This window comes from Anolis sagrei, chromosome 5 (genome assembly GCF_037176765.1).
Source record: "Anolis sagrei isolate rAnoSag1 chromosome 5, rAnoSag1.mat, whole genome shotgun sequence".
Taxonomy (NCBI): Eukaryota; Metazoa; Chordata; class Lepidosauria; order Squamata; family Dactyloidae; genus Anolis; species Anolis sagrei.
In genome coordinates this window covers 149,055,583-149,075,734 of record NC_090025.1, presented here as the reverse complement: position 1 = coordinate 149,075,734, position 20,152 = coordinate 149,055,583, and the positions used below count along the sequence as shown (strand labels likewise).

Sequence of the window (20,152 nt, the reverse complement as noted above, 5' to 3'; positions counted from 1 at the left end):
TTTCTGAGCACCATAGACATTTTCACAAATCCATCAGCAACAAATGGACTCTGAAAAGGCTTCAGCTGTAGTTCATAAAAAAAAAATCAGTTTGTTTAGTAAGCCTTGCAAATGCTGATTTATTATCAATATTTGATTTATATATCTATTTTATATACCTATATACCTGGGGTCACATAGAAATTTCTCAGGCAGAAAGGGGTCACAAGTAGAAAAAGTTTAAGAAGCCTAGTTCTAGATGGCTACTGCATTATGGAGCATGTTCATGGGGGAAATTGCCCTTAAATTTCATTTCTAAAGTTACAAGGGGTATTTTCAAAAAGACTCTTTATGTTTGCTTTAAAAAGCTTTGAGAAGGATTGAAGCTACTGTTCAAAGTGAAGTGTGAATAATGGATTTTAAGGCTGCAAAGTGCACAGATTAAAATCTACAATTTTCTCAGGGCCAGATTGCAAAAACAGGTCAAAATACTGCCATTGAAACGCAAGCTGAAAATCAGCTAGTCTATAATTTGTATTATCCATTAAAATGTTGTAAATTAGGGGGCAGGGATATTTCCCCCCCCTAACCACTACTGAATTAATCCAAAGTAATGAAAATGGCCACTTATGCAATTGTAAAAAAAAGACACCAAAAGTTGAGAATTTCCACACATCCATATTAATTTAGAGACATATCTCAAGTTTTGAGGTCATATTTACAGTTCTTTCTGAATATTGTTCTGTTTTCTTGTTTCCACAGAAAATGAGAAGTAAAAACCTTGAATATGCGCCAAGGACAAGCTGAGAATCAAAAACCAAATCCTTCCTTTAGGCAATCTATACTAGAGGCTACTTCAAGGGGCAGCTGTAATACTTGAGAAGCTGCCCAAGGGGTAACCAACTCAAACGAGAAAGATAAGAGCAGTCGAATCTGCTAATGCCACAGCTTAAAGAGATTAAGTGGGAAAGGGCTATGCTAAGAAAATTTGGGAGAGCCCTGAAAAGGACACTTGAAATGATGAAAAGAGGAATGAATGGCACAAAAACATGAGAAGGGATGGAGAGGTAAGAATAAAAGATGAAAAGGAATTAAAATCTACAAGCAAGGGAAATGCAAGCTTACACTGAGAAATTTAATACCGTATTTACTCGATTCTAATGCTCACTTTTTCTTACTAAATTGCCTTCCCAAAATTAGGGTGCATATTAGGTACTTTTTGGGTTTCAGAGTTTTAAAAACTGAGCTACACATTAGATTCAAATGTGCATTAGACTCGAGTAAATACGGGAATATGCATGTCTCCTCATACAGCAAACAGAAGTTTGCTGTACAGCTATGGGGTTGCACGAGAAGGGTGCGGCGTAAGGGATTACTTCCCACAGCAGGAAGGGATACTCTTCCAATTTAATCTGACCTAAAATAGAAAAAGTTGTGTGTTTTGTTTGAAACATGTATAGTATATTATTTTCAAAATTCCTTTAAAAATGAATTTCACTGTTAAAATGCTCCAGGTGGATGCTGAGAGGGGAAACAGGATGAACATTTTAGTTAAGATGTTTGATAAAAGCAATCTGTGTCAATGAAGCAGAACTGAAGGTTGAGTTACACAAGATGCAAGGATAATATGTAGGCTGAAAAATATACCATTATTCCATTCCAAAAGATGATAATGGATGAAACCATCCCTAATAAATTTCTTAACAACATGAAACTGGAGGGAAAAAAACAGCAGCAGCCTCCATCAAACCATGCAACAATTGAACACACCGCAAACAAGGAGATGGATTTTCCATTAGATGTACTCATAAACTATTCAGCTTTCCAGTTTTTTATTTTTAAAATAACTACATAAGTGGATCTAGTTACATCTCAAGCAAACATGATACTGCAGTTATACCTCGTGAATTTGTTTTCTTCAAGAGGCAACTAAAAAATGGAAAGTCAGTTTTCTGATATATCAAAAGACAGGGTCCAAAAGCCAACTCCCACCTGCCCACTTTATATATGGGGAACAGAACAAGAGATGCTGGAATTATTAAAGACAGGAAAAGGAATTGGGAGTAATTCTGTTGATTACACTGAATTTTCAGGGAGAAAAAAATATTTAGCACTAGGAATATTCTTGGACGTATTGTGACCACCTCCACAACTATTGCCATTCCCAACTGTGCCTAAGCCATGTGTACTTATAAGAAAACAGGGGAAATCATGCACGCTATGGGACAGTACAATACTCCTATTTCTGACAGCACCTTCAGTCTTGCCACCCTGTTTTTTCTGGCTTGGGCCATGAAAGCTTGGAAATGGCACCAGGAGCCAATCACAAGGCTTTCTCCAAGGCAGAGCAGGCACTTTGCGTGCCTGTCAGAGTCAGGGATCTTCTACATACACTGGGTGCAATGCTTGAAATGAGTCACTGACATCTCTACGAAGTTCCGAAGAGAGCTGCATGGTGGGAAAAAAGGAACTGGGGAGTGCGGAGCCAGTGCACCTTTTATGCTCTGGGAGGAGTGAGCAGGGTTACAACCAAAATTTGAAAGCTGACAGGTTGGAAAGCTTTCCGTTGGAGCTTGCGCAGGCACAGTTAATCCATATGTGTGTATTCACAGATACCATGAAGAAAAAACTGTTTTGCCTAATGCATATCATTTATAACTTCCAAACTAGGCAGACAAGTTAGCTCACCAGTGTTGGGTCAACAAAGCAGGCTCAATATAAGCTAAAACTGCTTCATTATCTGTTACAAAGTGGTAACCCTTACACTCCAAAGGATGCGATTCATTTTCTTTCCTTTGTGTTTTTTTATGTATAAAAAACATACTGAAGGAGGGGCAACAGTGAGAAAAATAAGAATAAACGTGCAGGTAATAAACAAGACTACAGTAGTGAGAAACCAAAAAAATTTAAAAGATGACAAAATATCCAAGTAAGTGTCCACGGAGAGTTGACATACAGTCAAAAGTTGAGAGGATTAAGAGATTCTTGATTCTCTGAAAAACAGAGTGCGAATTTGTCTTTCTAGTCTTGTAATGTAAGTCTTTTAGTCAGTGAAGGGTCATAGAACCCGTTTCCATTTATCAAAGTTAATTTCCAATTTGAGGACAACTAGCTTAAATCTGTGAAATTTAAATACTGCTCCAAAACAAAATTAATTCAATTAATGACCTTTCTCCAAAAGAAAATCTATAGCCAAGTCATGTATGAGTGGCTCCTGAGAATTAGAATGCAAGCAGCCAGATGATGTACTCAGATCTTTACTAAATAAAGATTGTGCCGTCCAATATAAGCAAAATCATTTTTACTGTAATGGAAGTTGAAAATCCATAGAAAATAGTCTGTATGGGAACCAAAGTTGGTTAAGCGAAAACACTTTTTGTTCCTATAACTCAAAATGGCATATCTAATTTGCTGACTGACAATAAATGTTTATAAAGAGATATTGACTGTTTCTACTTTTTTTGGCATGGATTCATCCGAAAACGGAAGAGGGAAAAGAAGCACATAAAGCTGCCCAGACATGCCTAGATTCCAATATACGTTGTAATGGAATATATTGCTATTTTGCACAAAATTTAAAACAAAGTAATGAAATATTTTCAGTATATATGGAAAGGAATACTTCCTAAAATATGTACTATCCAAGGTTAGGTCTTGCCTACCTGAGAATATCTCTGTGAAATTTAACTTTGCCAATAGCAGGACTAGGGACAGCTGTCATCTTCCTTTCATGAAAAGTGAAATCTACCTTGACTCCAAAAATATTGCTAAGAGTAGAAATATTGATGGAACAGCTATCATTATTGGCATAATACCTCATGGACTTCAGCCAATTTTGTTACATGGACAGCTTGACAGAAACAGGAGAAGCGGACAACAAAGAAAACGACACTCATCCCTCCACATCCATGGGTTCTGCGTTCACATATTCAACCAACCTTGGCTGAAAAATATTTAGGGGGTAGGGATTAAAAGCGCCATAGTATTTACATAATATGCTGATATGTAGACATACTCAGCTGAAGCCTCTCACCATTTCACAAATCCTCAAGCTCTCTCCAACACTCATTTAAGTTGTTTGCCATTTTATACAAATGACACACTTCTATTACACCATTGTATATAATGCATCAAAAGACTTCGTTACCCACAGAGTATCCTGGAACCAAACTCCAGAAAAGATCAAAGGCCCACTCTCTTCCAACTGAAAAACAATATCTGGTGGCAAAGACAAGAATATGTTATTGAAATCCCTAAATTTAAGACTTTAGAAATCTCATAGGCTTTTCTCAGATCAATGATCAAAATATCTTGAAGACAAGAAAATTAGTGAAGTCTCTTGGGTTAAATTCACCTGGTAACTTTACATTATTTTGCATATCTATGCATGATATGTATCCCAACAGATTTTGTTTAATTTTCTTTCACAAAATACACATCCTCTTGGCTATAAGAATATTTAAAAGAAGCTGCTAAAATGTGTTTTTTTATCAGCAATGATGCCCAAGAGTTCCAACTCTATTTTCTAATCTACTGCTGTGAACTGTATGAAAATCAATGGAAAGCTAGCAAAAACAGGAAATGTTTTTGTTGCAGCCATGATTTCACAGTAAATACCACAAATTTAAGTGGTTGTTTGAATGGGCTCATTTTTTCATGAGACTGAACTTTATGCAAATCAGTTTAAATAGACTACTGCAACGCACTCATAAACTCGTCAGGTGAAAAAAACCCAAGAATATGTTGTTTTTCAGGTCCTGAACTGGCAATTGATGGCTGTAACGGACTGGATGAGAGTGAACAAATTGAAATTGAATCCAGACAAGATAGAGGTCCTCCTGGTCAGTCGGAAGGCTGAACAGGGTATAGGCTTACAGCAGGTTCGCAGCTTGGGGGTGATCCTGAACTCATCAGTGAGTCCAGGATCTCGGCGGTGCCAGGGTCAACTTTCACACAATTAAGACTTGTGCGCCACCTGCGCCCGTATCTTGGGAGGTCTGACTTGGCTACGGTGGTCCGTGCTCTGGTTACATCCTGAATAGATTACTGCAACGCACTCTACGTGGGGTTGCCTCAGAAGACTGCTTGGAAGCTCCAGCTAATCCAACACTCAGCAGCCAGGTTATTCACGGGAGGGGGGACAGGGAGCGTACAACTCCCTTGTTACACCAGCTTCACTGGCTGCCTATTAGCTTCCAAACACAACAAAGTGCTGGTTTTAAGCAATAAAGCCGTAAACAGTTCCAGCCCAGTTTACCTGTCCGAACGTGTCTCCCTCTACAAACCATCAAGGACCATAAGTTCATCCGGGGAGGCCCTGCACTTGGTCCCACTGCCTTCGCAGTCACGTTTGGTGGGGATGAGAGACAGGGCCTTCTCCGTGGTGGCCCCTCGGCTGTGGAACTCCCTCCCTGAGGAGGTTAGATCTGCCCCCTCCCTCCTGACCTTCCAGAAGAAACTTAAATCCTGGCTATGGGATCAAGCATTTGCAGACTAGACTGATTTTGCTGGTGAAGATAAGATTTTATTTGACGCAATTTTGACTGATTTGGATGATGTTTTTAAAATGGCAAACTGTTGTAAAGTATATTTATAACTATTTTTATGTACTTGGCTGTTTTTTTCATTAAGTGTTCTATATTGTGTCGGCATTGAATTGTTGCCTGTTGGAAGCCATCCTGAGTCCCTCCTTGGAGGTCGAGAAGAACGGGGCATAAATGTTCTAAATTAATAAATAGGTAGCATGTATCCCTCAGTTCTTGTGGGTTTTTTCGGGCTATATGGCCATGTTCTAGAGGCATTTCTAAGGAGAAATGCCTCTAGAACATGGCCATATAGCCCGAAAAAACCCACAAGAACTGAGTGATTCCGGCCATGAAAGCATTCGACAGGTAGCATGTATGTTTCATCTTATGGAGGATTATATTTCCAATACAAGACTGCTATACAAACAGATAAAATGAAGCCACCCTGAGACCCCATGGGGAGATATATAAATGAAGTGTTTTATTTATTTATTTATTTATTTATAAGGGCAGGAGGAACCTAGACATACTGTATGTAATCTACAGAGCACTTGGATGTAACCCATGACTTTCATTCTCAGCATCTGTCCAGACTCCCAGATATTAACCTTAGTAAAGGGGCCCTGTTTGAATTAATATTATGGGGCTCATTGTCTACCCAGACACTCGAGGGAAGAAACAGATAAGAGGAAACACAGGAGCAAAAGAAGAGAGAGAATAAAAGAGCATAGAATCGTAAGAATCAGACACAAGGGACACAAAGGTCATATAAACCTTACCATACAACAATATACAACTACAGTACTTCTGAAAGATGACTGTCCAACCTCTGTTTAAAGACTTTAAAAAAAAGGTCTACTGCTCAGGGAGGTAGTCTATGCCACTCCTGAATAGTTCCTACAGTAAAACTAATACTGCTTTGACCCTGTCTACTTTTGCAATGGTCCCAGAAGTCTCTAACACTCAAAAGTGTTTATTTTTGAGTAGATTTAACCATTTTATCATATACTCTATCAATATATATAAATATATTGCACAACAGAAGATTGCTGCTCTGAAATACTTAAAACGAAACAGGCTAGCCGGAATACAATACTGTTAACTATTGGAAATAATGTCTCCATTGGGAGTCCTGCTAATACTGTACATGTAAGTATCTTACCGTAATATTTTGTATAGTGAAATACTTTCGCATCACAGTATATAGAAGAAAGCACAAATGGGTCTCTGACATAGGTTTAAAAGACAGATTATATCAATTGTAATTTCCACTATACTCAGAGTGCACAAAAGCACTCATGTTGTACTGCATCATTCCCAGTATAAAAAACACACAATTCCATCTTCATTTAATCTGCGAAGGTATCCATATAATTTTCACAGCTTCAAAAGTTATATCAGGGTGAGTCACTGTGGCCCATCAAGTGTCATAGGGCAGCATTTCTCAACCTGGGGGTCGGGACCCCGGGGGAGGGGGGTTGCAAGGTGGTGGCAGAGGGTTCGCCAAAGATTATCAGAAAACACAGTATTTTCTATTGGTCATAGGTTCTGTGTGGGAAATTTGGCCCAATTCTATCATTTATATGGTTCAGAATGCTCGCTGATTGTAGGTGAACTATAAATCCCAGCAACTACAACTCCCAAATGTCAAGGTCTATTTTCCCAAAAATCCACCAGTGTTCACATTTAGGCATATTGAGTATTCGTGCCAAGTTCGGTTCAGATCTATCATTGTTTGAGTCTATAAAGACCTGCTTTACGGCTGTCTGGGCAGGGGGGTAAACAGATCCCACCACTGTCCCTCCTTTAATAAAGAATTCACTGGCACCTATATAGCGTTTGAGGGGATGTCTCTCTAGTTAAACTTTCGCTGCCACCATAAACTAAATGAACAGGAACCCTCTAGCTAGTTAAACTATTAAAAGGCTTTTTAGACCACCTAGTACTGTGTCTTTTAAAAGGCTTCTGTGAAGGAAAACAAGTTGAGGTTGAATGAAAAGGAAAATGGACTAAATCCACAAATGTACACTGGACTCAGGCTTAAGTTTCAAAAATAATCAAGTAACATTTATTGATAGAGGTACAGAATGAAGTGAATGCAGTTTACTAAGCTTGGCTGTTACAGATAAAATGTTCTTGTTCTTAAAAGCGTAACGGTTGCATGAGAATGGTTCTTTCTTTGTTACAAGTATAAAACCCAGCTATTTCTTTCCTAAATAGCTGTAACCAGTTTGCCACAGCTCACTTGGCTGGCAAACTTCAGGCAAACTGCCTATTCTAATCACGAACTCCTAATTCTATAATCCTGCTCTAACTCTAACATCAACAGACTCACTGAAACACTAAAACAGCTTCTTTCTTTCCCTCCAAACAGTCAAACTCCGCCCCCCTTTTACAAACCAATCCTGGCTGCTCCAAGGCTGGCTCAGGCCTAGGCCACTCCCCCTCTCTGGAATGGAGTTTTCCCTAAACTAAGATGGCTCCTGCTGCCCTCTGCCAGGCCTTCTAAGGCTGAAACTAACTAGCCTGCCTCTCCTAGGCCCTGCCACCCAGGCTGGCAAGGTAAGGGATCTTCACAGAGTCCACAGTGAACTCTGGATGTAGATGAGCTACAACTCCAAAACTCAAGGTCAATGCACATCAAACCCTTCCGGTATTTTCTTTTGGTATTGGGAGTTCTGTGTGCCAAGTTTAGTTCAATTCCATCACTGGTGGAGTTCAGAATGCTCTTTGATTGTAGGTGAACTATAACTCCCAGCAACTACAACTCCCAAATGACAAAATCAATCCCCCCAACCCCACCTGTATTCAAATTTGGGCATATCGGCATTTGTCCCAAATTTCGTCCAGTGAATGAAAATACACACTGCATATCAGATACTGACATTACGATTCATAACAGTAGCCAAATGATAGTTATGAAGTAGTAATAAAAATAATGTTATGGTTGGGGGTCATCACAACATGAGGAACTGGGTTAAGGGGTCGTGGCATGAGGAAGGTTGAGGAACACTGCCATAGGGCATCAATTTCCATCAGAATCAGCCACGATCTCTAATAGTGAGGAATGGTGGGCAGTGAAGTCCAAACATGACCCAGAAGGCTACAAGTTGTCCATTTTGAATTAAATTGCCCTGTGTACACTATGTCTTCCTGTACCCATAAGATCCAACAGCCCAATAATGTATTTAAAAGGAAGGAAGGAAGGAAGGAGGGAAGGAGTCTGAGTACAGTTGAAGTGAACAAAGCATTAGGAAGAATTAGAGAGCCAAACACAAACTCAAAGCTGATTCATACAGCAAAGCAATGGAACATCTGTTACCTGGATTACTGAGTCTGTTCCTTATGGTTAACTAATCCAGAAGGATACTTCAAAGTATCAATTAGTGAAATCTGTGTATACATCTATTAAATAAGCTAAGTAAGCCTGTATACTTAGGAATTTTCTGGATTCTCCAAATGATTCTATGGAATGCTTTCGCCAGAAGTTAGCACAGACGACACCTCTATGGGAATTCTCTAGATCTTCCAGGGCAACGATGTGGTCACTTTCAGCAAAAGTTATGGATTTCAATGGGGTTAGCTATTATGCATGGTTTACTGTTTCCACGATACCCTCCCCCCCCCTCCAGTATCTCCATAAATATAGGGGTTATACTATAATTTCCAGAATCCCAAAATGATGATGGCCAGTAATAAATAAATAAATAAATAAATAAATACTGGTCCTAAGCCAAAGATGCCAAAGGGGGAAAGATGTACCTTGGAAATTAATTCTAACAAACGTCACCCTAGCCAATATGAATCCAGCACTGTATAGCAGTTATAACCCTTTTAAATGCCCATGATAAACAAATGTATTTCCCAGCTTTATAAGCCACAAACAAATCTATTTGTTTCCTCTACTAACATGCATGACTCATGCACAATGGAGAATAAACACAAATAGATGTTACATAAACAGTAATTGCGTCTTTCATTGCTATCCATTTACAATTTAATCATTTCCAGAACCCTTCCTCGTACTAATACTATAAAGATGGAAGAGACTGATTAGATTGTTCCTATTTTAGTTTCTCAAAATACATATATCTGCATCAAGGATTAGTGTTTTATAAACTGCTTCTTTCTCTTTCTCCAGGAAAAGCTCCATCATGGCTGCCTTAAATCTTGCAAAGGATTATTCTTTCTATAAAAGAGACTCACGGAGCTTAACTCTGTTCTCTATTCTCAAATCATCAGTAAAACCATTTACTTTCCTCTAATGAGGACCCTAGTCTCTGAACTAGGAAAAAAAACCCCGTTGCTAGGCAACATGAATGACATCAGCAACTTGTAACATTTTCATAGAAATCTATAAAACTAGCGGCTGTCACAGCTTCTCTCACTTATGCAAATAACATTTTAAAAGCACTCCCAGTGTCATACTTCCAGGGCATCTTAAAGAAATTCTGAGGTCACAATCATGCCTGAACACGATTTTACTATTCCCTTCTCTTCAATCAGTGTAACTGCAGAGAGAAGATACTAACAGGGACAGAAGCAAAAGACAGAGACTGAGCTTAAACTGTAAAAATGCCAGATACACGATTAACTCGCATCAACCATCACTGGAAACTGAGATGGAACGGATTCAAAAATGTGGTCTCAAAATTATGAAACATGAGGGTCAATGAGCAGGAGGAAAACATCAGAAAGTTATGAATGGGTTAACATATAGCTCTCGTGCTTTCTCTATAAGTGTACGTTTGTACGTATGTATATATACACACTTTTGAATAACTAACTCATTGTGGCACAACGTTGACAGCTTAGTACAAATTTAGTCACTACAAACATTATTAAAAACTGAAATCTGACGATGCAGTCAGAATGTTGTTAAGATCAGCTCTTTACATGCCTTCCATTTCAAAAATCTTTACAGAAGAAAGCAAACCACCCACACTGTGAAGAATGTTATAAACTGTATTAAATCAGACCAAACTAGTTAGGTCAGCCTATTATCATCTCCACTGCATGGCAACAGTTCTTTAGCATTTCAGATAATGATCTTTCCCAATCCTACTTGAATACACCATGAATCTGTGGTGTTCATGTGATCATCTGCCTGAAAACATGACTTCTACTACTGGGTTATGACCGCTCCTTAGAACTAATTAAACAAAGACATGTTAAGTGTAAACCTTTTGCAGGGCTGAAGAGAATGGTCAATATAGTATAGGGCAGACTGAAAAACAAACTTCAAGTGAGATAGAATATGCTGATCGCAAAGAACTCACCAGTTTGCCACCAATGATCCAAAACAGGCACCTTGAAGATTTCTTTGCACCACTGCAATGTATCCACATCACAACGTTCACCAGCTACAAACAATGTTCGGAACCTACATTCAATTGGATTATTTTTAGCATAATTTTCCACTAAAAGAAAAGAAATACACAACCTAGGAGGACACTGCTACATGCTTGTTCCTAAAAATTATGGAGCTTATTCATCCATACATAAAGAGAAACAACATTTCTACCCCTTTTAACCACTGCTGAAGTACAACCACCCCTTTATTTATGAAGATATATGGCAGACAGCTGTGCGATGAGTTAAACACTAATTTCTGTAGAATGAATCCTTTTTAACTGCCATGGCTCAATGCCATAGGGTCAATGGGGGCTGTATATTGGGATCATGGGGGCTGCCAAAAAATGCTGATGCCTCATCAAACTACAAATTCCAGCCCTGTATAGCATTGAGCCATGGCAATTAAATTAGAAATGAGGTCCCTCAAATAGGAGTTCCAGGTGCTCCTGAAGCATCTTCCCTTTGGCTTTGGTTCGGCACTAAGATTACCATATTAAGTGAATATAACATGCCCCCCCCCCCCCTAATTTTGGAAAGATAATTTAGCCAAAAAAAGGTGAGCATTAGATTCGAGTAAATAAAGTATTAACTTTTCCCACTCCACACAGTAACACTTTAGCTCTGTGGGTGAATTCTCGCAGTTCATTTCTTCTATCCCCTTTACCAGTCATTTCAGAGGGAAAAGTTTAAAAGTGCAGCATCCATAAAGAATGTAAGACACCAAGGAGAAAAGCTACTCAGATAAGGCAGATTGTTATATATTTTCCATTACCATAATTGTGGAACTCTAGAAAAAGGGCAACCATTTGTATACTATAACAACAGGATTTTAGTCAAATCTCCCCATTTCAGTTATCCACTATTAGGACAGGAGAGCCTGGCAAGGTTAGTTTTTTATTTTTGTTTTTGGCTGCAACTTCCATATCTCCCAGTTAGCAAAGCTAATGTCCACTCTGGCTGCTTTTTTGGGGGGCGGGGGGAGGTGTTTAGGAGTCTGGGATTGTCCAAGCTCTAGAAAACAGAAGTGTACACAGGGGATTCCTCAAAGAATCACCATGACAGATTCTAGAGAACTAAACAATATGAATAGACCCACAACATATAAAAAAGAAATATGTGTAAGAGGGCAGTTGAAAGCCATAAAAAGAGCAGAGTTAATGGACAATCTGAATAATACGTGGGGGAAATCTGTCAAATAAAATAGTTTAATAAAACAGATGAGAGTGGGAGTTAGTTATGCAATGTAACAGCCACAATAATTCTACATGAATTATTTAGAGGCACTCCTATAAAATACAGATTTGTTTTGCAGAAGACTATATGAAAGGTTTATTGTGATTAATTATGTGTTCATACGGTGTTGATGCAGCTCCTGTAGTTTGTTCAGCATATTAACCTTAGTTTATGAACCACATTCCTCTTGGTCATTTACATTACCTATATATAACTATCTCTCTTTACTATGGTAATTTTGCCACTATACACATCTAAGAATTAGAACAGGGTCACTTTTGTCTGCCTGTATAAAAAAGCTCTATAAGACCACACTTTCTTTTACAGTTCGACACGTGGAGATACTATGGCATCAATCATATAAAGCTCAATCAGGAATAGAAATGCATTAATGTTGTGGATTAAGCATACAGGCAGTCTCCGAGTTACGAACAAGACAGGTTCTGTAGATTTGTTCTTAAGTTGAATTTGTTTGTAAGTCAGAACAGGTACATTCTTTAAGTGTAATTCCAGCCAAACATATATAGAGAGAGAGGGGGGGGGGGAGTGAGGGAGAGAGAGAGGGAGGAAGCTCTTTATAGCATAGGGAAGGGTTAATACCTCTATGGTGTTTGTTTTGCTGTTTGTACCCCTTTTCAGAAGCTTTCACTGCACTTTCTGTCTCTGTGAGAATTAGATTTTGAAAAAAATTGCCTTGCTGTAGAAACAAGGATTGGTGATAAAGCTTCAGTGGAGATACCTTTTCCCCATGATAACACTCTTTCAGGTGTATATTTTCCTTCCTAAGGGTAGATTTCTCTCACTTCCTGTTGTCTCACCTCCGTTCTTAACTATGAGTCATCTGTAAGTCAGATATTTGTAACTCGGGGACTGCCTGTTGTCCTAAATCTCACATTATCTGAATTCTGGAATATCTAGATAGCTAAAATGTCCCAAGACACCATAATACCTTAACCTAACACAGGATTCTTAACATCACATTTCTTCAAATGCACAGTACTGTCAACAAATGTGTATTCCAAAATAACACCATCCTATACAATTGTAATTAGTGATACACAAGACTGAGTTTAATGGGATCTGTTCTCCAACAAAAGTATAAAACATTCTAACTTTAACCTTTATAGGTGGCAAGGTTCTTTGTTGAGTTTTGTAGTAACAGAATGGCATGCCCAGAATTCATAATTAAGCATTTCCAAACTGGAAACGATAATTTGATGAATACATCTAGAGTGGGTGGGTTTTAAGAGATAGCACTTTGGAAGAGCGTGAACTTAAACTCCCATGAAGCTGGCTGGTTCAATCTGCATTTCCCACTCAATTCATATACACTATGACAAATCATGTTTTGCTCACACCAGTCAGCAACAGAAGGAATCAGAGCAAGGGGGGGGAGAAGTGTGCAAGTCCAAGGCATGACTTAATGAAGGTAGCCATGTACACACACGTGTATCCTATTTGTTGTAGCATCAGTGTAACTGACTGTACCCAAGAGAATACATACATCTCAAGCTTATTTCCAATTTCCAATAGTAAATAAAACAAGCTTCTGGTATAACCTGAGCTCACCTTGTCAGATTGTACTGTTTCCCCAGGGTAGCCTCAGGATCCTGCTGACGGATTGCTCTAATTGCAGTTGGTGCAGTAAAGAAAGCAGCCACTCCATGCTCTGCCAGCACACGGAAAAAAGCACCCGCATCTGGAGTCCCTACAGGTTTCCCCTATGAAGAGGTTAGTTTTAAAACTGAAATTGGGTAAAAAGTATTCCGTAATTCTTTCATAGCTCAGTTCCTGAATGCAGAAGTATTCTCCACTTAATCAGCAGACTGCACAAGCAACTAGCATAAAGCCTTTCTACAAATAAGGAAATTATTTGCTAAATCATTTCTGTTTCATTTATATCCCAGGGTATATTTGGAAAATGTAGATAAGGAGTAAATCTAAAATGTTAAATTTCTCATGGCTCAGTATTATTACACACACATACAAATACAGTTGGCCCTGAAGATTTATGGTTTTAACTTTGGCAGATTTGCTTGTTTGCAGATCTGATTAATATGCTCTCTTAAAAAAAATCTACATTTGCTACATTTATATCCAATTTATCTTTTTAGATAGAAAAGGTAATAATGTAAACCTATTTAACCCACTATTTAATCATCATTTAATCATTAAACTGGAATTTAAACAAAGGTCCCATTTCACAACTACTGAAAAAGCATCAGAAGAAACCGACAAGAACAAACAAGCCCTGAAGGGTAGTCAGGGCAGGAGAGTTAAAATAATGTCAATGGATAAGGAGAAAGCATTGTCAAAGAGTCCAGGTCAAACCACGAGTCAAGAGTCCAAGAGATTAAGAAGAGAGTTATTAAACAGTCCAACATCAACACCAAAAGGAGGTAAATTGTTCAAGGAAGATCACCAAGTGAAATAACTGCTTTAGTTAGAGTAAGAGCGAAGAGCAATTCCTTTGCTGCTGCTACTGTTGCGGACAAAAGGGAACTGAGGTGTTAGCCCCTGCAGCTGTCTATATACTCAAGGGGAGTAAGCAGGATTTTTAAGAGTTCTAGAGAATTCTGACATGCCTTGCACCTGCACACGAGACCCATATGTGTGATTTCACAGAGATCACAAAGAAGTTTGGTTACTATACTATGGAAGAAGGGGGCAATAATTACAAAAGATTGCTGAGGCCTACCTACTTTCACAAAGCCTAAATCAAGACAGCATGTAAACACCAGATGCAGCTGATAGCTCTAACATCAGTTAATGCACTCTAGAACCTTGAGTATGCTTATCCAAAGTGCTGAAACTAATTTGAACTCATCTATTACTTGAAAATATCCCCCTTCCCCAAAAATTATTCCCAAAATCAAACACTGATTTTGTCATTTTATACAAGAGACAACATTTTACTGTGCCATTATATACTGGAGCTTGAGTATCCATAGATTTTGGTATCCATGGGTGGTTCTAGAACCAAACTTCACCAGACACCAATTTGCAATGCAAATTGAAATCTGTTTAAAATCAAAAGTAAAACGTTCAGTCTACTCTCCTGACACACAAAACAAGAACAGAGAGGAGGAAGAAATAGGAAATAGATTTATTGTGAGATAATTTTGGAAATTGGGAGACCAATTATTCATATAATATAAAGTTACTAGGTGGTGTCCATGTGGTTTTTCCTTTTGCCAATTTAACAAGCAGCTGTTCCACATAAATACCTCCTGAAATTTCTGAGTTAAAACCTAAGATCTAAGGCCAACCCATTGTGAAGTCTCAGAGGGCAGGCCCTGAAGATGTTATGATCATTTTATAAGAGACATCCCAGGATGATGTCAATTACAAATTAACCTAAATTATACTGAGAATATCTTTCAAATAAAAAACATCAAATCTAACAAATGTATAATGTGTGTGTGTATTCTCAATTATACAAACAATGACCCTAAGATTCCTTTCACTTGCTCTAAACACTGGAGGAGAGAAACCAAGCTTCAGTATCTATGTAAGACTTCCAAAGAGAAGTAATAGTAAAATCTTGGAAAAGAGCATATGTATGTATTTTGTGGTGTATTTTACAGTTGTTTTGAGAGCTTCTTCAGTTACCAAATGTACTAAATAATTAAGCAACTAACATTAAAATTAGCCGTTACCTCATACAAAACTGTTGTATTCCCATGCAGAAGAGGTCCATAGCAAATGTAAGAATGACCTACTACCCAGCCTAAATCAGATGCTGCCCACCACACCTAAAACAGAAACAGAAACAAGTAAAGAAATGGTATAAACAACATTTTTCATAATTATGAACTAGAATATAAATGGAAATTACCTCTTGAGAATGAAGGCCGTATACAGCTGACATGGTCCAGTTTAGCATAACTGCGTAGCCACCTGTTGGTCGAACAACACCCTAAGTGAGAAGCAATTTAAAATTAAGATCATTTGCAAATAAAAGACAAGCTGAAATTATCTCCCATAAGGAAAATTAGCATTTCCATCATTTAACTTGCAGAAAAAATTAGCATATTTTCCACTAGCTCCTAGAATCCTTAACAACTGCAGATGAAGCTTCACTACTCCAATTTCTCTCTGTAATGAAGATGTGTGGAAAACTGTTACTTTAAAATAAAAGTTCTTATGCTTTAGAATGGGGTTGATGCTCTAAATAATGTACAGAAAGTCACTTAATGACACAAATTGGGACACTCCACTAAACTAAGATTTCTGAGGCTAATGCATTTTTCAAAAAGCATAAGAGATTCATGAGTAATTCTAGGAATCTATAGTAAAATTGATTCCTTTCTAAATTCTATAGAGCAGTGGTTCTCAACCTGTTGGTCCCCAGTTGTTTTGGCCTTCAACTCCAGAAATCAAAGCAGCTGGTAAACCAGCTGGGATTTCTGGGAGTTGTAGGCCAAAACATCCGGGGACCCACAGGCTGAAAACCATTGCTATAGGGGACCGAGACAGCCAAGTATTGATTTCTGAGAGTACAACCTCAGCTTTTCAAGTGCTTACAGTTCAGTGCTGACACGGTTCAGAACAGTCACTGAGGCACATCTGCTTGTCATGGTCACCTTTTGGGATGTCTCCAAGAGAAGACGACAAAGAATTTATATTTCTTAGAAGTGTTGATAATGTTTCTGGTCATGTGCAACCAGAATTTGACTAGATTGGGTGGTTTTAGATATTACAGGGTATAAATCCATATACATTAGTGACTGCTACCGGCATCTCTGACTCAGAAACTATGCAAGAAACACATGCGTGTTACTTCCATGGGCCAGAGGTTAAGCACGGGCCAGAGGTTTAGCACAGCTGGCAAATCATCAGCAATTCTAAGATCTATAAACCAAAAGATCGCAAGTTCAAAGCCCCGGGTTGGCATGAGCTGCCAACTGTCAGCCTAGCTCATTGTTTACCTAAGCAAATCGAAAACAACTTTAGCTGTGATTAGAGAAATTAGGTACTGCCAAATAGCAGGGGAGATGTTTTATGACGCCATAAAGAAAGAAGATCAGAAAATGCTAGGCGACCAAAAGGAAGGAGGAAGTCCTGACAGCTCTTCGTCATAGAGGAAAGCACAACAGCACCCCCTGGACTCGACCCCAACCTTCCATGGCACCTCATTCTGTTCCATCTGTCTGTGTACTGTCTATACAAAGCGGCATTGAATGTTTGCAGTGTATGTGTACTGTGATCTGCCCTGAGTGAGAAGGGCAGAATATAAATAAAGTGTTGTTGTTGTTGTTGTTGTTGTTGTTGTTATTCCTCAGTATCTTCATAACTCATTCAGAAGCCAACTGAGAGCCAACTGGGAAGCCAACTGGGAGGCACAGTGACCTCCTATGAAATGTTGGAGACATATATGCACAATCATTAAATCCTTTGAATTTGTTTTAAAAGGAAAAAAACCCACCCGCACCATGTCCCGATGGGCAACAGAGTGGTAATTCTGTCATCTTTTTAGATCTCTTTAACTTGCTTTAAAAACATGAGTAACCTTTGTAAAAAAAAATCCCTTTATTCAAACACCAACCTTCTCCCAAACTGGGACTCAATGCATCAAACTGAAAATAGAAAATTACAACCAAAACATAGGATTTTAAATGTCCACATTGTATTAAATTTACAAGAAAATTAAAAGCCTTTCTCTTGTAAATCAGTCAATTCCCAAAAAATCACTAGACTAAAACAGGAGTAGCCATACTCTGGGCCCAACAACCAAGAAAGCATTCCCCCATGTTCCCACCAAACATTCCTATGAAAGTGGTAGAATCAAAACAAATGTATTACAGAACAGGCAAGCTCATATGAGAGAATATGGTCCTTTGGATATCCTGGACTCAAGCCATGTAAGGCTTTACAGGCCATAACTAGCACTTTGAATATTTCCTAGAAACAGACTGACAGTTAGTGAACCTGCTGCAACAAGGAATCAGCCCTATAAGCAATCTCTGCAGGTTTTGTGGCCACTTGAGATTCCAAACACTCTGCAAAGGCAGCCCTATTTAGAATGTATTACAGGAATTCAATAATGATGTAACTGGGGCATGAGTTACTGTGGCGAACAGACATTCCAAGGAACAGGCAGAGATGTGGCACTAGCTTTAATTACACAATGTGCTCCTGGCCACCGCAAAAACCTGAGCATTCAGGTTCATGGCTGGATCCAAGAGTATATTCAAACTGTGTCTTCACAGGAATTTGTAATCCCATCCAACATAGACTAAATTCGCATTCTGTCATCTGCTTTACGACTAATCAGGAGCACCTCTGTCTTATCTCAACTAAGCTTCAATTTCTTCATCCCCAGCCAATCCATTATTGAGGTGTTGTATGGTTTCCGAGCTGTGTGTCCCTGTTCTAGCAGCATTTTCCCCTGACATTTTGCCTGCATCTGTGGCTGGCATTTTCAAGGGATCTAATGATGGTAAAGCAAATGGAGTATATATACCTGTAGAATGTCCAGGGTTGGAGAAAGGATCAATGTCTATTAATAAAATGTGAAAGGTGTAATTAGCAAGCCTGATTTGCAAGTGTTTCGGTGGGATCCATCTATTAGCATGTAACTGAGAAGATTGCATAGTCAATAGTGAGGGCATCTGTCCAGAAATAGCCACACCTTTGTTCCTTTGGAGTGTTTATTGCCTGGAGGCATTCTTTGCACAGGTGGTGTTCACTGGCTCTTGATTGCTTGCTGCCTGGCGGCTTCCTGTGCCTGGGTGGTGTTTCTTAGTTACTGTCTTGGTTCTGGTGTTTCTCAATACTGGTAGCCAATGAACAAAATCAGTTTCATGCATGTGTTAAATTGCATGGGCAACAAAACAGAACCCCACAGACCAATGGTCAAGCATCACCTTATCGATTTGCTACTCCCAAATTCCATCCCAGAGAATCATTTACAGTACCAAGGGAATAGGAAACCAATCAAGAGCCATCAGGAATTCAACCAGATGCATAATCCTCCTGGTGGAGACCAACTTAATTGGTACCCTACCCCTGCAGATCCATCTAAACCCAATCAGGCAGTGATCTATTCATGAAAATAAGAGGTCTATACACTTCCTGCACACCAAGAACCCCAACACCACACAAAGCTCAGAAAACAAGACCTAGAAAGCACCCACTGGCATGAGAGGGATCATATACCATATAGGACAGAAATATGGAGACATGAAACCCTAAGTCACTTCTGAAACGGCAGTCTCAGCATGGATGTTGAAGTCCCCAATACTACAAGCCGACTTCAACTCTAAGATCAACCCAGCTAGTTCAAGAAGGAAGACTGTTGGGCAGAAGGGCAGATAATTCACCAACCAATGGGCCCTTAGTCACATTCATCCAGGACCCTGTGATAAATACTAGGATCAGCAGCCTCATCCATTACCATTCATTGACATGGTATTCACTAGCAGCATTTTCAACCCAGAGTGTTTGTTGTCAGAGTTATCTGAATTAACTGAACCAAGCCTGGAAACAACCAATGCACTATTTTGGACTTCTGAAATAACTTAAATGTTTTTCCTTGTCATAGCTTCCTGTGACCGATTTAATTGTAATGGTGGCTGCTTCATGGGTCCCACCATCTCCCAGCCCACCCGCCCTTTCTTCAACAACACATAATCAGCATGCAATGCCTTTCTTTTTATTTGTTAAAAATATAAACCGTATTCTGGTGTTTCCAAAGAGCAGGAAACAGGCCTTGAAGTGAACCCATTTGGTATCAGTCTCTCAATGGTTACCTCACTTCTACCCAGTTTTTCCCAGATGCTAATTACCATAAACAATTACAATCAAGAGGTAAAAATAAAGTGCTAATCCCTGACACACTGAAAAAACTAAGTGCCTGAGGTTGGCCTTCCTGAAAGAAAGGTTTTGTTTTGTTTTGTTTTTTTAAGGTTTTAAATAAGATTGTAAAACATAAAAGTGAGCATGAGCTCTCCCTCTGAATTTTCACCAATCAACGACGCAATTAACTTGCACACTTAATTACTTGCACTTATTAGCATCTGTGGATACTCTACATATTTCTTCAGGGAATGGAAACT

The 20,152-nt window shown here is 38.9% G+C and overlaps 1 protein-coding gene across 3 annotated transcripts in view; it reads right to left on the bottom strand.

The window, feature by feature from the left end:
• ACSS3 (acyl-CoA synthetase short chain family member 3) overlaps positions 1-20,152 on the bottom strand; it is a 64,241-nt gene that overhangs the window by 29,375 nt on the left and 14,714 nt on the right. For 2 of the 3 annotated variants that reach the window (XM_060777391.2, XM_060777390.2), the window contains exons 6-9: positions 15,931-16,011; positions 15,752-15,847; positions 13,662-13,813; positions 10,784-10,887 (exon numbers count right to left, since the gene is read on the bottom strand). In XM_060777391.2, the coding sequence (XP_060633374.2) occupies positions 10,784-10,887; positions 13,662-13,813; positions 15,752-15,847; positions 15,931-16,011 (433 nt within the window). The remainder of the gene's footprint in view (positions 1-10,783; positions 10,888-13,661; positions 13,814-15,751; positions 15,848-15,930; positions 16,012-20,152) is intronic. The other variant, XM_060777392.2, reaches the window with a different exon arrangement.